Source organism: Sapajus apella, unplaced genomic scaffold (assembly GCF_009761245.1).
Source record: "Sapajus apella isolate SASKATOON/1434 unplaced genomic scaffold, GSC_monkey_1.0 scaffold8, whole genome shotgun sequence".
In the NCBI taxonomy this organism is placed as follows: domain Eukaryota; kingdom Metazoa; phylum Chordata; class Mammalia; order Primates; family Cebidae; genus Sapajus; species Sapajus apella.
The window spans coordinates 11,093,408-11,114,542 of record NW_022436948.1 but is presented as its reverse complement, the minus strand read 5'-3'; the positions used below and the strand labels follow the sequence as shown (position 1 = coordinate 11,114,542).

General features: G+C 44.2%; 1 protein-coding gene across 4 annotated transcripts in view; it reads right to left on the bottom strand.

Moving 5' to 3' along the window:
- Positions 1-221: 221 nt before the first annotated feature.
- Positions 222-21,135, bottom strand: part of RUNX1 (RUNX family transcription factor 1) — a 258,174-nt gene continuing 237,260 nt past the window's right edge. For 3 of the 4 annotated variants that reach the window (XM_032276945.1, XM_032276944.1, XM_032276943.1), the window contains exons 8-9: positions 7,620-7,781; positions 225-831 (exon numbers count right to left, since the gene is read on the bottom strand). In XM_032276945.1, coding sequence (XP_032132836.1) covers positions 356-831; positions 7,620-7,781 — 638 coding nt within the window. In that variant the 3' untranslated portion in view covers positions 225-355. Of the gene's footprint in view, positions 832-7,619; positions 7,782-21,135 lie in introns of all 4 variants that reach the window. The other variant, XM_032276947.1, reaches the window with a different exon arrangement.

The following is a 21,135-nucleotide window of genomic DNA, read 5'->3' as shown; positions in this document are numbered from 1 at the left end:
AATAAACAACTTGGCTAAAAATTTAAGTCAAGGGTATAAAATCTTTCTTTTTATTCACAGCATTGCTAAATCAGAAGCATTCACAGTTTCCCTCCGGGAACCTTCCTGTTTGCTTTGCAGCGCGTCCCCTGGGTGCTGGGGCTGGTGGACACCCTCGAGGTGCGTCGGCTCGGACACTTCCGCGAGGGCCTGGGCGCAGGCGGACGGCGGCGGCGTGGGCTTCCGGGCGCAGGAGGCTGCGCGGGCCCGACCTACGGCGAGATCCAGGCCGCGGCGGGCTTGTGGAGAACAGGAGGCCCGGGCCCGGAGGAGGAGGCGGCGCCCCGCGGGGCCGAGCCAGGCCGGGCCCAGCGCCTCAGTAGGGCCTCCACACGGCCTCCTCCAGGCGCGCGGCGGGCGCCATGTTGGTGGGGGAGTTGCTGTGGCTGCCCTCGGCCTCCACCACGTCGCTCTGGTTCGGGAGGCTGGGGTTGAGCAGCGCCGAGCCGGTGGAGGCGTTGGTGCAGGGCGGCAGGATGCGCGGCGGCGAGCGCTCGCCGCCCACCATGGAGAACTGGTAGGAGCCGGCCGAAGCGCCGTAGTACAGGTGGTAGGAGGGAGAGCTGGCCTGGAACGGGCCGCCCTGCGCCTGCGATGAGCCTGGGTAGGGCGGCGGCAGGTAGGTGTGGTAGCGGGTGGCCGAACTCATGGCCGACATGCCGATGCCGATGCCCGAGGTGACCGGCGTCGGGGAGTAGGTGAAGGCACCCGGGTAGTGCATGCGGGGGTCGGAGATGGAGGGCAGCGCGGGGAACTGGCGCGGGTCGCTGAAGGCAGTCAGGTCGGGTGCCGCTGCAGGGCGGGCAAGAAAACGGAGCGGCAGTGAGTGGGGGGCCGCTGAGGCCACGGCTCTTCCCTCTGTCCCAGGGGTCCACCCAGGATGCTACCTAGGAGGATGGGAAGCCACTTAGGATTCTACTGCCCTGGAGGACAGGGACCACCTAGGATGCCACTCCTGACAGTGCAAGACCACCCAGAATGCTATGCCCAGGAGGACAGGGACCACCCAGCCTGTCACCTCCCAAGACGACAGGGGCCACCCAAGATGCCAGCCCCTGAGAGGATGAGGATCACCCAGGATACTATGCCCAGGAGGATGGGGGCCACTCAGGATGCCACCTCTTGAGAGGACAGAAACCACCCAGGATGCTACCATCTGGGAGGATGGGGAGTACCCAGGATGCCATCTCCCAAGAAGATGGGGACCACTCAGGATGCCACCATCCGGGAGGACAGGGACCACCCAGATGCCGCCTCCAAGAGGAGGGGGACCACCCAGGATGCTACCACCTAGGAGGACAGGGTACACCTAGGATGCTACTGTTCAGGGAGATAGATTTCTACCCAGAATCTACAGCCCAGGAAGATGGGAACCACACAGGATGCTACCACCTGGGAGGATGGGGGCCATCCAGAATGCTACTGCCCAGAGAGATGGGTTTCTACCCCGAATCTGTCACCCAAAATGATGAGGCACCACCCAGGAAGCTACTGCCCAGGAGGATGGTATAATGTACAGTAATATAATACAGTAATATAGAATATCATGTAATGTAATATGATATATGATATGTGAAATGATCTCGTATAGCATAATGTAATATGTATAGTACAGATATTATATGCAGTAGTATATACTATAACATGTATAACATGTATAAAATGTTGATATAATCCCAGAGTTGGCAAACTGCAGCCTGCCAGCCAATCTGGCTGCCACCAATTTTTGCATGTCCCAGGAGGTGAGAATGCATTTTACTTTTGTTAAATGGTTGAAAAAAAATCCAAAAAGAATACTTCCTGACCTGTTAAAATTATAGGAAATTCAAACTTCAGGGTCTATCCATACTTTGGAACACATCCTCACTCAATTCTTTCATGTACTGCATATGGCTGCTTTAGAACCACCACTGTGAAGTCAGGTGGTCAGTATAGAGACTGCAGGGACCACAAAACCTAAAATATTTATTATTGTTCTTATTTATGTTTTTGAGACAGAGTCTCAATCTGTCGCCATGGTTGGAGCGCAGTCACGTGATCTCAGCTCACAGCACCTACCACCTCCTGGGCTCAAGCAATTCTCCTGCCTCAGCCTCCTGAGTAGCTGGGATTACAGGCACCTGCCACTATGCCTGGCAATTTTTGTATTTTTAGTAGAGATGGGATTTCACCACATTGGCCAGGCTGGTCTCGAACTCCCGACCTCAAGTGATCAGCCTGCCTCAGCCTTCCAAAGTGCTGGGATTATAGGTGTGAACCACTGTGCCCGAACCTAAAATATTTATTCTCTGGCCCTTTACAGAAAAAAAGTTTTTTGACCCTCCGTTTAATCGGTATATTGATATGCCAATAATAATATAATCTAATTTGTGATATTAATATAACAAGTGATAATTTGACACTGTATAATAATTACTAATGTAATGGATAAATATGTCACTACTAACAATATGTTATATGTAATATCCTAACAATATTAATATGTCATAATACAGTACACATAATATTTAGGCTGAATCATAGAAAATTGCCATTTTTGTAGGCCTCCGACAGTTGAAATATTGATAATTTCCCAGTATTTAAGCGAATGCATGGCTCAGTAATGACTGTTGAGTGAATGTCAGGGACTATCATTACCATTCCTCCCTCTCCATATCTACCTTCAAACTACTTCCACAATTTTAGAAACAGTAGAGACTTGAGTACACCTGGTATTCCCTATTATGTACCTCACTGGTTTGGCAACACAAGTAGATGTAGGACCTTGATTTATCTACTCTATTTTTTGCATATGTGGAAATTTTACCAGAAATGCAAAGCTTTGTCTCTAAAACTCACTGTTACGACTATGCATTATTTTGTTAGAATTATGCATTTACATTTTCACCAGCTGGCTTTAGGGCTGTCCCATGGTCCACTGGCTCTGCATTTTTCTTACATACAGGCCGCCCTTGGGAACTACAGAGGATTTGTGTGCTAGGCAGGGTTCCCTGTGTCTGTAGATGACAGTTTCTCAACCGTGACACTATAGATATTTTGGGCCAGATCATGATTTGATCATGGGGTAGAGGGGGGCTGTCTTGTTCATCATAGAATGCTTGGCAGCATCTCTGCTTTACCCAGTAGATGCTAGTAGCATCCTCCTCCCCTCTTGTCACAACCCAGAATGTCTTCAGACATTGCCAGATATCCTAAGGGTGGAGTGAGGGGAGCGAAGTCCCTCCAGCTGAGAACCACCACTGCAGATGCAGGAGGGCACGCTGGAGTAGTTCAGACTCCTCAGAATTACTCATTAAATGACCAGGCTAGGACTCTCCTCTTTATATCAGCAAATCCACAGACAGCAACAAACAGCAGAAACAGGAATTAATTGTTTTAAAATGTGAAGTTCTCAAATCAACACAAAAAATAAATCTTAAGCTCAGATGGCATGTGGCCTGTGTCCTTCTGAGTTCAGGCTGATAGAGAAAGTTGATGGAGCCAAAAGCTTGCTCTGAAAGGAAAGCTACCAGGGTGGATTAATCTGTTTTTGGAAGGCATCGGCAGTTGATCAACTTCCTCATATTTCAAGCCTATTATTCCAGCAGGGAGAGCTAGTGTGTTCTCGCTCTCCCTCCCCCTCTCTCTCTCACACTCTCTTCCACGCCCCATCCTCCCTCACTCTGATGGTCTTTTATTGCCTTCACTCGTTTTTTAAAAATGAACTCCCCTGTACCTTTGGGGTGAATGTGATGAGGGGATACACTCCTCATCAGAGAGGTAATTAAAGTTTATAGAAACAGCCCAAGTCTGTAGCAGATCCCTTCACTAATGAGGAAACCAGGAGTCTGACTTTCAAACAAACACTCCTGTTAATCTTTTCAAAGCCAGGCAGACATGTGGGCAGGGAAAAAGTTGTAAATGGACAGTGGTTCTGAGGCTGCCCTTCCTTGGCCACACTCTAGTCATTCTTGAGCCAGGCCACACCTCATTCCACAGAGTTCATCCCTGCCCGCTCACTGGGGCAATCTGTGAGCAAGCCCTGTGTCACTTGCTTTTGCTGACATGGAGAGCTGTGACATGTTTGAGAGTTAACAGGAAGCTTTACTCCATTTTTTTTCCAGTTAGATTTGTAGAGTTTACAGAGAAGCTGGGACAGGAGGAAAAGCATTAGGCAAATACAGTCAGTTTGTTGTCATCTGATGCAATACTCTGGACACAAATAAATGACTCTGCCCATTATTCTTCTTGCTTCATTTGCCCTGAGACAAAAAGGTGAATCCACTGGAAAATGAAAGGTCACCCTGTTTTACAGCAATGTCTGGACATGCTCTGCCAGTAGGTTCCAGCTACTACATGGTAATGTGATGGTACCAAGTTCCTGGAATCTGGAGTGAGTCTGTGATTTGTCATGGACATAAGAGCTGGAATGATGTTACAGTGTCAGCTGCTGTGGGAAAATAGTTCTTTCACTTGTGGACAGACCATCCAAAAACAAGAGCTGAAATGTTGCTTATGGTCTTTCTTCTATGTACACATGAACAACGTGATGCTACGAAAGACCATCCATTTGGTCAAATTAACTTTTTTACACATATTTTGATAATAAAATACCCTCTGCCCTCTAGATATGCTCAGATTCAAATGCTCTATTCAAATGTTGGTTTTCATCTTTATGTCTTGTCTCGGCTCCCTTATTCAGACCCATCAGTCTGTACAATTCACCCATCCAGTCATAGCTCTTCTGTCCTTTTGACTGGCCTGGTGTCCCCTGATTCAGCAGCAGTGTGGGTGGAGTTGGGGACTCCTGATATTCACAGGGAGTTTTTAAGAGTCGGAAACCTGGGGCTTTGGAGGTCCAGGTATTTTGGTTGGAAATGCTTTCCCATTGATGGGGATATTTGCCATGACAGATGAAGTCTTCGCTCTCCAGCTTGACATGGATAAAAGCAGCCTCGCTCCAGGGCCCCTCCCACTGCCCCCAGAGGATTAAACAACCTGAGCAGGTAATGGCTGCCTTAAAAGGAGCTTTTGCATGACTCAGATTAATGCATGCTGTCTGTCGCCCAGTTTGGCAGCTAAACATTAATTTTTTTAAAAAAAGAAAAGTGAACCTCTAGATGACAACTCTTTTCAGACAAGGTGTGGAATCTGTCTGCAAAGGATACAGAGAGAGAGACAGAGTCCAAGTCCCCAGCACAGAAGGAAGCCCAGGTGGGGCTGGGGGTGGGGAGAGGAGCAGAGCACAAAGCCGTCGGGCCAGATTAAAAGGCAAAGCAGCCACAGAGCAGTGTCAGGTTCTCAAAGCTGTCGGCCAGGCAGCCACTTTCCTTTTATGTATTCCACCCCCCTCCTGCCTCCAGGTTTATGACACTTTTCAGGCCTGTGCTCCAGGCTTGATTTCTCAGAAGGAGTTCTGCCAAATTGAAGAGCAGTCTCCCATACTGTTCTATGCCACTGTGAAAACTCATCTGGAATTCTGTCCTCCCTTCAAGATTCTTCTTGGGTTCTGAAATGGGACATGGTTTTTATCTACTTCACACTCCCATGCCATAAAATGTTCTTCCTTACTCCTTGGGTGATTGAAGTCCAGGGTATTCACAAGTGTAACTGTGATATAGGACTTTGGAGTGCACATGTTACTGATTCCTTTTATTAAAAGTCACCCTTCCATCTGAACACCAGTCAGCTGGAGGAGTTGGCCCTGAGGGTTCTTAGACTATAAGGTGCTGATCTTGGGTGATGACCAAGGCAAGAGATGTAATAAATTCCAAAGTTTAGACCCATAGCAGGAACATTTCCAAGGAGAAGAGGCATCATTTCAAGTGAATACCCTAGCCAGTGGGTAGAGGGGTGCCACTGAGAAGAATCAGTAAAAGCTGACAAGTGCCTTTGTTCTTGAGGGATAAGCTTCTAGAAACCACAAGCTAAACAAGATGCCATGATGTCTGTGCTACTCTCTCAGTGCTTTAGACCAGCACGCACCATGAAAATATTGGCATTAATGGTCAAAAGGAATGTGAAAACCGAGCACCTGAGTTGGCTTTCCAATTTTACTATAGCACCCAAGAATACTGGAAGGCAGTGGTTCTCACCTGGGGGCAGTTTCTCCCCCTGGAACATTTGGAAATGTCTGGAGACATTTTTCATTGTCCTAACTGGGGTAGGGGGGATGCGACTGGCATCCAGAGGCCAAGGATGCTGCTAAATATTCTCCAGTGCACAGGACAGACTCCCCAAAGAATTATTTGGCCCCAAATGTCAACAGTACTGCTGTTGTGAATCTCTGGGAAGGCATTCTGTGAAGCTCTAAGAAGCAGCTAAGGCATCTGGTGAAACCTGAAGTAATCACAACTGTCTGGAAAACACAGTATTACACAACATTTAAAATGGCAGACATGACTCCCCTGCCCCTGTGCCTGCCCCCTAATCTGCTATAATCTGATCCCAAGAGCTGAAAAGCAGGACTCCCCCCCTCCCCCCAAAACACACATGCAAGTGTGTTTGCAGGCATCATAACACTGAGGTTCTCTGAAGTATTTTCACAGTTTGATGCGGCTCCAATTTCAAAGCCCCAAACACTAAGTTTCTTCTTTTGCCTTCAACAAAGGAATTTTTCTCTGTAACTCTGATTTCCCTGCCCACGAGCAAAGGTGAGTGCCAAGCCCAAAGGGCCCATAGGTTAAATGACTAATACTTAATGAGCTCATATTAACAACAATTATGCTAATCATGACACCTGAGCTTTTCACGCTGTTCCTGTAGCCTCTGTATGAACAGCACTTAGTTGGAAATGTCTCATTTGGGGTATATAGTTGGTTCTATGTATGGGTGGGTTCTGCATCTGTTCAACCAATTATAGATCAAAAACATTATTTTAAAGAAGGATGGGTGTGTCTGTATTAGACATATACAGACTTTTTTTCTTGTCATTATTCGCTAAACAATGCAGTATAACAAGTATTTACATAGCATTTACATTGTATTTGGTATTACAAGTAATCTAGAGATGCTTTAAATATACGGGAGGATATATATAAGTTATATATAAATATTATAACATTTTATATGAGGCACTTAAACATTCATGGATTTTGATATCCATGGCGGGGGCGGGGAGGCGGGATACTGGGACCAATCCTCCATGGATACCGAGGGGTGGCTGTATTTACTTCCCATTCTACATGTACCCCCGTCTGCTGTCTATGTGGTCTGTGAAGATTTATCACCACCACATGGACCAGTCCCAGCAGTCCAGAGTTCAGTTGGAAGAATGAGTCCTAAAAGGTGACTACTTTGGCTTTTTATATTGTTCTTAACCCTTCAGTCACCATCCTTTTTTGCCAGACGTGAACAACTTTAGAATGTCTAAGGAATCAACTTCTCCCAGCCACTTCTGCCTTCACATCCACAATCTCTGCCTCTAAGTGTGCAAGAAAATCAGTGAATGAGCATGGGACTCAGAGTCGAGATAGGTCACCTTGTCTTTAAACCATATTTTACTCATTTAATAATGTTCTGCCAACCCCTTCCTACACCTCTAGTCTCCTGGACCTTCCACCCCAGCTCAGCTGCGAAGAGTGTGTTTTCAAGTGGCTTACTTGAGAGTCGACTGGAAAGTTCTGCAGAGAGGGTTGTCATGCCGCTGGCACGTCCGGGTGAAATGGGTGTTGCTGGGTGCACAGAAGGAGAGGCAATGGATCCCAGGTACTGGTAGGACTGATCGTAGGACCACGGTGGGGATGGCTGGATCTGCCTTGTGTCTGAAGATAATCAGAAAGGTCAATTAGACGTTAAGTGGGGTGGGATTTAAAAAACAAAATGTCTTTTAATAAGAAATGAGTAGCCTTTGTTTAAATATGTCACACACATGTATGTGGCCTATGTACCATGGTTTAATAAGCCTACTCAAGTCCAAGTATCTACCTCTGTTGGATTATTTCCCCACAAAAGAGACTGAATCCTTGGAGACTGTCACCTGATAACTATTCCTACCAAAGGTTTTATTTAATCATGCTAACAACGATGAGAGAACTGGATTACGCTTTCAAGGTAGAAATATTAATGTCCAGACTGTTGAACTGCAGTTGATTAATGTCCAGACTGTTGAACTTGACAACTTCAAGTATCATATGACTGCTGAGACAATTTCAGCTTTACCAATAATTACAATTATCATCATCAGAAACATTTTATAAATTTAGGAGATCACCTCTCTGTATTCAGTAAGAATGCAGAGTTTTTGGAGTTTTTTTTGTACCTTTGGTAAAAAGTATTCCATGGGCTGGTAAATGTTTTATATTTAGATGAATTATCTCCCAAGGATGTCAGGAAAGAAGGTCTGGCTGGCAAACTGGCAATGAGGTCTAATGACTAGTTCACAAACCCAGCAGTAGAACTGGCCCTATCAACCCAGGCCTTCTGTTCCTTTTCAGGACTTCAAGTTTGCAACTTTTAAAAGTCAGTTTTTGAGCAGATATTTTATAGATTGCCATTATAAGAGGCCTGGGATAGAGAGGAGACGAAAGTCTGACTTCAAAAGATTTAGACAAAATGGATTTTCTAAATTTGACTCCAGCATTCAAAGGAGTCTTAATTTTCAAAAGCATCATACTGTTTGCAGATGAAAAGGAAAACCAGCTCTATTCTTAGGCAAATGTGTAAGGAAATTTAAATTGGACAGTGTCCCACTAGAAGACAGTTTTACATTTCTTTGGAGTTAAACATTAATTTTCTCTTTATGTCCCACCTTCTTGTGGACAAAGATAACTGTGAACTACCATAACTCCCATGGGTCTTTACCAGAGCTTCATGATCCTGCAAGTAGTGGTGTAGGAAGAGCAGACTTCTTTAGGAAAATACAGGGTATAAGTTTTGTATAGGTCATGACATAAAGAAATGAGCCATTCCTACTCATTATAAAATATTCAGATCTGCTTTCTCCAGGGGCTTTTCATTTCCAGCAGTTCAAGTTTGCCTTTCTGTTTCTCTTTGAAGCTGCCACAGTGGATAACAGAATCAGACATTTGGAGACCAAGTCTTCCTCCCCAGTATTTCTGCTGACAAGCCTCCCTCCCTCCCTCTCTCATACTGATTCATTTTTTTCTTTTCTGTGTGTGCATGAAAATAGCTGATTTTTTAAGTTTAAAAAACCAGGTAGTTCCTGGGCAAATGTTTTAACTTAGAATCTTTGAAATCTAATATTAAAGAAAGGTCTTCATTGTATTCCAAATTTTAGAGGATTTAAAGAGGTGGTAAGAACAAAAGAGCTGGTCCATTTCAAACTCAGCAGAAAATAAATGTTCAACCTTGGCTGAAGTTCCTGTGTGACCTTACAGCTAACAGTGTTTCCAATAACTAAAAGCAAACAGAAATAGCAGACTGTTCAATAGTCCCATGCTACTCCAAGTATTTTGCTCCAAGTGAAGAAAACCCATATACTTAGATATTTTCTATAAGACATGTGTATATTCTAGATACACACATTTACTCAATGGATATATAGTACTCCAATAGTTTAATCATTTAAAAAGCAAACAAAAGAGGTTTTAGAATTGTCATAAAGCCCCCCAGGGTGTGAATTGCGGTACACTAATTCATGCCTTATTGTGTAGACAGCCTCACACCTCTAACCTCACGTCTAAAGCCACACTAAGCATAAAGTATTATGCCATGATTCGTGCTCTGTCATGTTTTACTGTAGCGAAAAAGTTGTGCTAGGCTTTTCTAAACTCATAATTAAACCATGCAAACGTTGCATAATATTTCACAGCCTTTAAAAAATATGCTTTGGTAAAATGATCTTTATGATTGAAGTCCCAGTTCTGTGAGTTTTTTTTTTTTTTTTAAAGACAGGTTTGCAGATTCCACATTTTCTGACTTCACACCATAACTTAGCTTTTCAGGTGTTGGAGTGGGTGGGGGATGGCAGTATACACCCTGAAGCCCACCCGCCCCCTATCAGTTTTCTTTCATGTGACCACAGTGACCTGTGCTTGGGTTCATTGCCAGTGGTGGGCCAGAAGGTGGGGATGGTGAGCCTCTGATGTTGGGGGTTTAGTTGTTTCCTCTTCCACATGTCTTATTAATAGAAAACAAAAACAAAAAGGCCTGATAATGTGGTGCATTCTCGGTTTAATATTCATTATTGTCTTTGGTCTGATGGGGCCAACTTGAACTCGTGGGCCACTTGAGCACTGGATCAATAGGCAGGAGGGGTGGGCTCTGGGTCTGTGTGGTGAGCGACTGGGTGACCTTGGATTACTCACTTACACTTTCTTATTCTCACCTCTGAAGGGAGATGATCCCTATATCCTTTCCAATGGTGACGGAGCAGGATTCCAATTCCAATAGGTCCTACACAATACTTCTTTGCTTTACTTGTACATTAAGCAGAGTGAGGGAAGAATCAGATGTGGGGTGAAGAGTGGTGCCTGTAATAATAAATATGTGTATTCTGGGAGGAGGAAGTAGAGGGCAGAAAGATGGGAGTTATCCAGAAAGGCCACAGGCTGAGGAAGAGAACCACTGTCAGTCATTCTCCAGAGCACAGGGCTACTTGTTCTTGAAAGAGTTGCCTCTAATAAGTCAATCCGTCAAAGAACAAAAGCTTACTGAGCATTTACTATGTGCCAGGAATGTGCTAATTTACCTGGTAGCAGAGTGTTGGTGATAAATAAGACCAATATGGTCCCTGCCCCACTGGTACTTACAGTCAGTGAGGATCTCAGGACCTTGTGATGCTTGGAAAGGCATCTTCCTATTGCATTAATCATCATACTGGGTGTTGCTTCATTCATTCATTTATTCATTCATATGTTCATGAAGTTACTTTTTCATTCACTCATATTTCCAGCAAACATTTTTTCTTCACTAGGGCCACTGTCTTGGGGACTCACTAGTGTATGGAAAGTTCCTGCCTTCTAGGAGTTACAGCTACTGGGGCGCCTAAGGGCTGTATCTGGGCTAACTGCTAGATTAGCTGCCTAATTTGGACTTGTAAACAGCTGTTCCCAAGGGAGAAACAAGAACCCTAGTGGTGTTTATTACATGCTTATGTTCTGCCTCTGAGAGGAGGAGACTAGGGAAAGCACCAAATTTAAATCACAGACAGATTTCAGTTTGTATCCTGCCTTCACCATAAACCAACTGGATGACCTTAGGCAGGTCACTGATTTTCTCTGAATCATAGTTATAATTGTGACTTCAAAGGGTAATAGGAAAAAGTGAGATAAGCTATATGGAAAGCAAGTATCACAATTTCTGGCCATAGTAAATGCTCAATAAGCCTGAGTAACGTTTATGATTATATTACTAAAAAGGAAGAGAAATCCATGCCAAGGGACCTATCTGATGTTCATTGGTAAGACCACACACATTTGCTCCAGGATAAGGCTCAAATAATAGTGTTTTGTTCACAGCTAGAGTCTTGGCAGGCACACTCTTCAGGCTAGAGAGGAGCTGGGCTCAGGAGATTAAATGGTAAAGGGGCAAGGAAATTGGAAATTTGGGATTAGGTTGGAGAAGGCAGGAATTCAGTATCTCAACCAATTCACGTTTCCATTAAAAAATACTGGATTCAAAAATTTAAATTTGAGCCTCTGTGCATACTGGTTTTCCAGGCTAAATGATGTTTAATGCAGCCACTTTACTGAGACCATTTTGTAATGGGTTATTTTCAGCTTTTTAATAATCAAATAATGGGTAAAACAGGGCTCCCTTTCCACATTCTTGATCCCTATTCCCTTCCATCTGAAATGGGAAGTTAGGGATAAGGTAGAGTTGAGGTTAGCGGTGAGCTCAGGAGTGTACATGGCATATATCACACTAGAAGAAAGGAGAGTGCTTTTATCTTTTGATGCAGCAATATTAAAATGTCTCTAGAGTCAACAATGACCCTACTAAATAATTCATGTCAAAATGTCCTGCTGCTTCCAGTTTCAGTTCCAAAATGTAAAGAGCTTGAGAGTCATCACTCTTGTTTTTATAAGAAAAAATGCTGAACAAACTAAAAATCCATGACTTTTCTTAAGTCCCCTGGAAAGCTGAAGTTGCAGGGCAAACTGCCACCCCAAAATTTTGAGGCCAATACAGAGAATCAAAGCGAGGTCTGCTTGCTGGGAGCAGAAGTTCTGAATTCATAAATTGATAGGAACACTTAATGGTGATTTTGACAAATTGTTAGAGGGTGAGTAGAGACTAGTGTGAGAATAAGACACTCCTGGGGGCTACAGTTTCAGGAGGAAGTGCACTGTTGTGGCCTTTTCATTCAGGAACTCCACCAGATTCTCACAGGATTCAGTATGTTATGATAACAGTGGGTTATGGCTGAAAGAGCTTCAACATATTGACTATTTAAAGAGGAGTTCATAGAGAAGCTCACAGATGACATGGGAGACAAAAACAAGGACACTAGAGGAATTTGAAATCTCTGGTACCTTCTGCAGACATTAACTACAGCCCAACTCTTAGCTACATGAAAATAATAACTCACACTAAAGGCGTGTTTGCTTCAGTTCCTATTACCTGATAAATGATGTCCAGCTTTCAATAAAAAACTATAAGAAAGGCAAGAAAAAACACAGGCAAAGCAAGCATCCGAACCAGACTCAGATGTGACACAGATTTTGGAATTACCAAACAGGGAATTACCAAACAGGGAATTTAATGATGATGAACATGATAAGGGCTCTCGTGGAAAAATAAGACAACATGCAAGAACAGATGGGTAATATGGGCAGGGAGATGGAAACTCTTAATACTCAAAAGGAAATTCTAAAAACTAAAAACACCAGAACAGAAATGAGGAATGGCTTACTTCATAGACAGGACATGACCGAAGAATCAATGAACTTGAAGATACAGAAACATACCAAACAAAAAGATAAAGAGGAAAAAGAAAGAATATCCAAGAACTGTGAGACAATTTTAAAAGGTGTAACGTGTAATTGGAATACCAAAAGGAGAAGAAAAAGAAAACAGAGTAGAAGAAATATTTGAAGTATTGATGGCTACAAATTTTCCAGAATTAATGACAGATACCAAACCACAGATCCAGAAAGCTCAGAGAACACCAAGCAGGATAAACACCAAATCTACAATCAGACATAACATATCTAAACTTCAGAAAACCAAAGAGAAGAGAAAATATTGGAAGATGCCAGAGAGGGGGAAAAAGCCAACACCTTACCCACAGAGGAACAAGGATAAGAATTATATCATCTTTCTCTTCAGAAACCATGCAAACAAAAAGAGAGTAGAGTAAATAAAGTGTTGCAACAAAAAAAGCCACCAACCTATAATTCTACATCCCGCAAAATTATCCTTCAAATTCAAAGAAATAAGGATACTTTCTGACAAACAAAACTGGAATAATTCATTGCCAGCTGACCTGCCCTATGAGAAATGTTAACAAGAAGTGCATTAAAAAGGAAGAGCACTGGAAAAGGACTGTATTAAGGTAAAATAAAGTCTTTTCTTAACTGATCTGAAAGACAACTGTTTATAACTATAATAGTAACAAAGTATTGGGTGAGTGTAGCATGTGGATAAATGAAAGGCAGTAATGATATAGACAGGAAGGAAGAAGTGGTACAGTTATTTGATGCTAGATGTAGATTAGTTATACATGTACTTTCCAAACTCTAGGGCAATCACTAAAAATATTTTTAAAAAAGAATAATTAACATGCTAACAAAGGAGATAAAATGGAATCACATAAGATGTTCAATTAAACCTATAAAGGCAGAAAAAGGTGTGGGGGAAGAATCAGGTGCAACAAATATAAAAGTTATAAATATGATTGGCACTACAGTTACATTAATTAGGTTAAATATGGATACTCTAAATGCACCAATTTAAAGACAGAGATTGTCAGTGTGAATTAAAAACAAGACCCAACTACACATTGTCTACAAGGGACCCACTTTAAATAAAAAGACTCATAGAGGTTAAAAGTAAAGGGATGGGAAAAGATACACCACACTAACACTGATTGAAAGAAAGCCGGTACAGCTATATTAATGTTATACAAAGCTGACTTCAGAGGAAGGACAATTTTCAGGGATAAAGAAAGGAATTACATTGGATACTGTGGGTGAATTCTCTAAGAAGACTTCATCTTTAATATATGTCCACCTAAAAACTGAGTGTCAAAAAACACGAGGCAAAAACTAATAGTACTACAGAGCGAAGTAGGTAAATACGCTATTACAATTGGAGATTTCAACAACCCTCTTTCAGTAATTGATACATCAAGCAGGCAGAAAATTAGGACACAGTTGACCTAAACGGCACGATCAGTCAGCTTGATCTAATTAACGTTTACGGAATACTCTAGCAGCAGCAGAATACACATTCTTCAGCTCACATGGAACATTCACCAAGATAGGCCATATTCTGGGCCACAAAACACACTTTAATACCCTTAAAAGTGTAGAAACCATACAAAGTATTTTCTCAGACTGCATGGATTTAAACTAAAAAGCCAGTAATAGAAAAGATAACTGAAAAATCCCCAAATATTTGGAGATTAAACCAACATACTTCTACGTTAGACATGGGTCAAATAAGAAGTCTCAAGAGAAAAGTATTTTGAAGTAAATGAAAATACAACTTATTACAACTTTTGGATGCAGAAAGAGCAGTGCTTAGAGGGAAAATTTAGAGCAATGAATACAAATATTAGAAAAGAAAGATCCAGAATCAGTCACTGAAGCTTCTACCTTAGGAGACTGGAGAAGAAAACAATATGGACCTCAAGCAAGCAGAAGAGAAGAAATTAAAAATTAGATTAGGAACCAGTGAAATTAGATACAGGAAAGTAATAAAAAAAATCAATGAAACCAAAAATCTTGTTCTTTGAAAAGTTCAAAATGTCCCTCTTTGTCCTCATGTTCCCTGAAGGCACCGGGAGAAGATGGATAGAGACCCCTCTTGGTCCTCCTCTGACTGTCCATGCTAGGGTCTTTTAAACACCCACCCTCAGAAGCTGGTTTCCAATAGCACCCCTTGAGCAGTGGCACCCTCCTTCGTCCTGGGCCTGGAGAAGGTTATAGTTAGAAAGCCCCTTCCTTGATTATATGGCTGACATCTTTAAAACACCAGGTCTTTGAGTCATCTCTCAGAGCTATTTAAAAATAAAAGTCACATAGGCCACAGAGTTCTACCATCTATTTTTGAAAAAGCCAAACCGGCTTGGTGAACATATAAACCCTAGGGACAGCCCTGGTTATTTCCCTGGAGGATTTTTTTCCCTCCTTCAGCTTAGAAGAAGGTAGGGACGTTTCCAGGGTTCCTTCCAAGTTCACCTCAGTCATGGGGAGCTGGTGTAATGCCCTCTTGGAGACCTCAGAACGCACAACAGGATGTGACTCAGGACTCAGAGATGTGAGTCAGTTTCCAGGGTGATGTGTTAGGGCGAGCCGCAGTGGTGGTTTGCATCTCACCGTCTGGGACCCCTTGGAAGAAGGGACTAGGCTCCCTTGCAGACAAAGGGCGTGCACCCAGATGCTTCTCAGCATCACACCTTTAAGAGGTGTGTGATGTCAGGGGCATAGAGTCCCTGGGGGTGGGTGACTCTGCTCTGCAAGGGACATTTCCCTGAAAGTTACACTGTTTTTGAGAAGCAGTGTTTCCTCTGGCCTCTGCAGCACCAGCACAAGTAAGAGTATCACCTGTTCCTACTACAGGTACCCCCAGGTAGCAGACACCAGCTCAGCACACTGTTGCTGTATCATTGAAATCCCATGATAACATGAGTCAGTCGGCACCAGCTCTGGATCCTGGAAAAAAGGGAGGTTGTGAAACAGCTCCAGGATTTGCCAAATGTTTGTCTCTGGCTGGCTGCAGACATCTTGGTTAGTCATGTGCAGCTCAGATGCATTCATTGTTCCAGCAATTACTTTGAAGGGAGGCAGTCAGACCAAGCCAGGACAGAACCCTGCCTGGGTATGCTATATTTTAAAGGCCTTCAGGTTTTGAGGGATCCCATCCTCACTGCCGACCTGCCAGCCTGGGAGGTGGCAGACTGCCTGCAGGAGGGAAGAAGGGAGCCCTGTGGCCGCCTTTCCACCACTCCCTGCTTCCGGGATGCATATTCCTCACCCAGCCGGGGAAGCTTTGTGGCTTTGTGGTCAGGGACCTGTGAATCAAGAAGGCTGGTTTCTCACATCAGGCCGCCCCCAACCCTGCTGGTTCACCCTGGAGTCCTTTTCTTTTCAAACCTCTGTTTCCTCACCTCTAAAAATGGGGGTAACCAGACTCACCTGCCTCACAGGTGTGAGAATTAATTAATGTTTGTGGGGCAGCTTTCAGATCCACAGATGAAAGGTGTTCTATAAATGCAAAGTGCAATTCCTCATTAGCACTGTCAGACGGTTCCCAGGGGAAACAGTTCACCTCGCACCGTGAGGCTGCTCCCCTCAGCCAGATGAGTCTGAGATGCATCTGGAAAAGGCTCTGTATTTAGGCAGGGTTCTTTTGGAGGGAGGGTTCAAAGATAGGTCACTAGCTTCCAGAAAAGATGGGTATTTTTAGAACATATCTCATTCTCAGTTGGCATTGTGTCCCTGAGGCGGAGGGAGAGTACCCTTCTGTGCACATAGCTGGAGGGACTGCAGTTCAGAGGGAACAGAAGGCACCTTCTGGTTTCTGCTGCCTCCTCCCTTGCAGACAGATTCGTTCTCTGTACTTTGTTAAAGAAACTTTTGTTGCAGACATCTTTTCCATAAGGATCTTCTGTACTGCCCACTTTCTGCACCTCTGCCCCCCCATACAACTTTCCAGGCCTAAAGGAACTCTACCAACAGGTTGGGTAAATTCCTGCAACACCAGCGTATCATGAGATATTCAGATTCTTCCACAGCTACCCTATTAATTCCCTTCCATTCCTCTATTTCCTTCTTCTCCAGCACAGCTCTCAAAGCATGGAGGGTAAAGATGACTTTCTGCTCCTTTCTACTCCTCTGGCACCTTTGCCTTCCTTCTTCGTTCCTTGAAAAAGAAGAGCCAGAAATACTGTGTTGAGGGCTGGGTTATCTTGGGCAGCCTCCATCCTGGGACTGGACCTTGGTGGAGAAGAGGATACTCACTCCAGTAAAAGAAATCACTGACACCTCAAGTGGGAGCTGGGAAGCTTCAAGCAGAAGAGGCACAGCATCTCCCAGGACTGCACACAGCTAAAGAGCAATTTTCTGAAGAACATTCCATTGAGGTGGCACCTGATATCAAGAGGACTGTGCACGCTTGACGGCCTATGCTTGGAAAGCCTGGGTTGAAATACCATCAGCGCCAATCTGCAGTCCAGGCTGGCCATGGAAGGCTGTGCTTTCTAGCCAGTCTCCACTGTGCTGATGAGGGGCCGATGGGATTTCCCAGAGAGGTACCAGTGATCTCTTTGGCTAAACAGATACAGTAAGAGCTGTCTCTGGGGAAGATCACATTAAGTAACATGGCTGAGATTTTGCCAAGGTCCTTGTAATGCCTCAGGGTGTCAGCAGACAAGGAAGAGAAAAAAACAACTTTATATTTGGGCTGCAGAGCTACACAATGATGAACCCCCTAACCTATGAGTTGTTGATATTGGAGAATACCGTGCTCCTGAACCCAGCTCAGATGGAGATCTGCTTCACAGCAGGGGTGTGTCATGCCAGTTTGTAGCCTGGGCTTCCTCTGGCGCCTACCCCATTCATCTCTGCAGCCCCCCAGCCCTCTGTGCCTGAGTGCTGTCCCTGAGCCAGACCTCTGGTGGGGGAGGCCTAGAGGGCATGGAGCAGAGTGACCCCAAAATCCCGCCTCTACACAAACCCAGCCACGGCTTTCTCAGTGGGCATTCTCCTAGCTGCAGCCTTAGTTTTTACTTTGGCACTTTTTCGATGCTGTAAAATGTTAGAACTGTTTGAAAAATTCTAGAGTGGCTTGAAGCCCAGCAAGCAGTCTGTTTTCTTCTGCCCCCATGTGACATGGGTCCTAATGCAGGCTTACTGGATTTTATGCCAGTCATTCTGGTTTTAAGCAGCAAACTCTGAGGGATGGCATTCTAATAAAATCAGAAGAAAAACTCATATGAATGGGGAGAAAGAAGAATTCAAAACAATAAACATGAAAGATGGCTTAACATAAAGATGCTCTGATTTTCAGGATTTGAGAACCTCATCCCAGAGCTTCTCTCTAAAAGCCAAAAGGGCCTGAGTAAGGATACAATAAGGGTGTAGATCTGCAGTCTGAAAGGTAAGGACAGAGACCCTGGCTTGGCCCCTCACTCGCAATGTGCTGAAGCAAGTAACGTAACACCTTGGAGACTCACTTTCCCCCCATGAGAAGACGTTACTGCATCTGCCCCTTAGATTCCTGGGACGGTGAAATGTGCCCTGTCCCTGATACTGTCAGCGCAGTAGTTGGCACCTTGAAGGCAGGAAACAGTCTCTTTCCCCTGCCCTTCCAGGAAATGTGTCTGGAGAGCACTGTTGGCTTAGCTGGTTGGTGCTCCAGGTGACAGAAGAGGGAGAGGTTTGGCCCCACAAAGCCACCAGAAATAAGAACTTCCTTAGGCAGCCAGAGTTCCAAGGTGCACTAATCCAGCAGGGCAGCATGTGCACTGCTAGGATGCATGGTAAGCCCTTTCTCCCGCAGAGCACCAACCACCTTGAGAAGGAGTACTGCAACCACCCTGCAGAGTGCAGGTGTGCCAGGGCCACACAGCAGTACTGTCCTGTGCCAGCCATAACACAGAACCTGAAAGCTGCATTTTATAAACCGAGGATTCATTGCTTTTTGTCTTGTGAGGTGTGACTCACAATGAATGGCAACCGTTCTTTAAGAGCTTCCATTCCATGCTCCCAATTTGAAGGATATTCTAACAAAGGGAAGTAGAGTTCCCCAAGTGGAAGTGCCTAGTCCCCTTCAATAAAGTTTAGTGAAATCAAGTGTCTGCTTCTGCACTCTCTTCCTCTATTTTTCTCATGCAGTCCTCCCATCCGACTACCTCGTTACAACTGTTCTTTTCCTACCTGCATCCTCTTCACCTTGTTTTCCTTTCCCACACATCAGGCCAAGACTTTTAGAATTCCTTGCAGCAAGAGCTGGGAGGACAGAGCCTCAGGGAACTGCCCGGTGGGAATGCTTCATGTCATCTTCCACACACCTTCTGATCTGGCCACTGGCCACCGCACACAGGTCTTTCACCCTGTGTGATTCCCTGGCTGTCCCTTCACCTCTAAGAGCTCTAGACATCTATAAAACTAGGAAGCCTCTGAATGTGCAGAACAGTGAGTTTCTCCCTTTCAGTGTGGCCTTGCCACCCCAGCTGGTGTTTTTCTTCCCCACTGTGATGTGCTAGAAATGATAGATCCAGGAAGTATATTCTCCTCACACTAGGAGGGGCCTTGTCCGACAACTGGAGACATGCCATTCATGTCTTTACTGTCTGTTCTGATGGAGGCTCCTGAGAGATGGCAGGACAGGCAGCCTTCATTCCTAAACACATAATGCCCTGCAGACCCACCCGTGCTGGCTTACTTTTTATAGGCATATTTCTGGAGGAGAAGTGGTTTTTATGCTAAACTCTTAAACCCAAGGCTTCTCAATGCACAGAAATAACCCCCAAGAAATAACCTTCCATGTTCCCTGGAGATAAATACCCATGCCTGGAGAAATAGCTCTCTTGCACATCTTTTTATTTTTTGAAATTTCTTAAATATTTCCCGTCAAGCAACAGAGTGAATAAGAGGCTAAAATATTCCCTCATTTGGTGGCAAGTTCCTGTGCAAGTTTTAAATTCTTTGGAATAATTGGATTTCTTTGGCTTGTGAGCCAAGGGGAATCACTATCACCTTCTTCTGTGGTATCAGACAACTCTCTTTCTTCCAAGTTTCCCTGCTGCAGTCTTCTCCCCCACCTTTGTGTGACACCTACACAAGAGAAATTTGTTCACTTGAGTTTGCAGTTGTTTTGCATACCCCAAAGAGTTGACCTTGATGTGAACTAATTGGGATTGCAATAGATTAATAACACAGGTTGGAGGTGGAGTTTGCAGCATAAAGGAAACATCTGACGATAAGAACCATTTGTGCTTTCATAAGTTCATCCCTGGTGCTCTGAACAAAGGACACAAACTAATAAAGTCAGATTCATCTAGGGGCAATCTACAGTCACTCATCCCAAACTCTGATTCAGAAAGGCAAATGGAAATCCGCCAGAATTCTTTTAAACTCCAACACAGATCTCTATTTAAAAAATGACACACACAGAAAAACGCTTGGTAATAAGCAGACCTCTGATGATCTAAAGATCCACAGCTTCGTTTATTGACTTAGAGAAAGTAAATGGCATTTCAAATACAACCTTCATACTTTAATAGATGAGGTCACCCTGAGAAAGATGATACTCAGCCCAGCAGTGGGAGACCTCCCACCAGAGAACTGCTTTGATTTACAAGGCCAAGGAAGGCTTTCTCATGGAAGCCATAAGCTTGGACTAAAATGGAGGGTTTGTTTTTTTTTTTTTTAAATTAAATGTAGAGGTTGAGATAGGAGACAACTCTGAAAAGTCTTGCTCAACAAGAGGGATGACCTATGGAAAACAGGAATGCTCGGACCTACAGAAGTGAGGGGTCAAAACTGACTTACTACCAGGTATAGATAGCTAAGTAACACATTTATTTTTCAGGCACTGCGATCCTGTGTATATCAACTAGATCCTTGTGAATTTCCCAATGACCCTGGAATCACAGGGGTGATTTCTCTGAAAACATTTTTGGTTGCCATGACTGGGGTTGGGGGAGTGCTACTGACACCTAGTACGTGGAGGCCAGGAATGCTGCTCAACATCCTACAGTGTACAGGATGGCCCCTACGACAGAAAATGACCCTGTCCACAAGGCGAAGCATGCCCTAAAGTGTCAATGAAAACCCTGCCCAGGGAAAGCACACACTGCCACAGTGGCTTCAGCCACTGATGACAAGCCGGAAGACGTGACTTCCAGAAGTGCTCCTCAGAGTCGGGGAAACCTAACACAGCATTGTTCCCTGGGCAGAGTACAAATGAACTGAGGGTATGTGGAGATGAGGTGTGCAGTGCGCACCTTCTGGAACCCTGGTGGGAATCCTGGGTGGCTGCAGT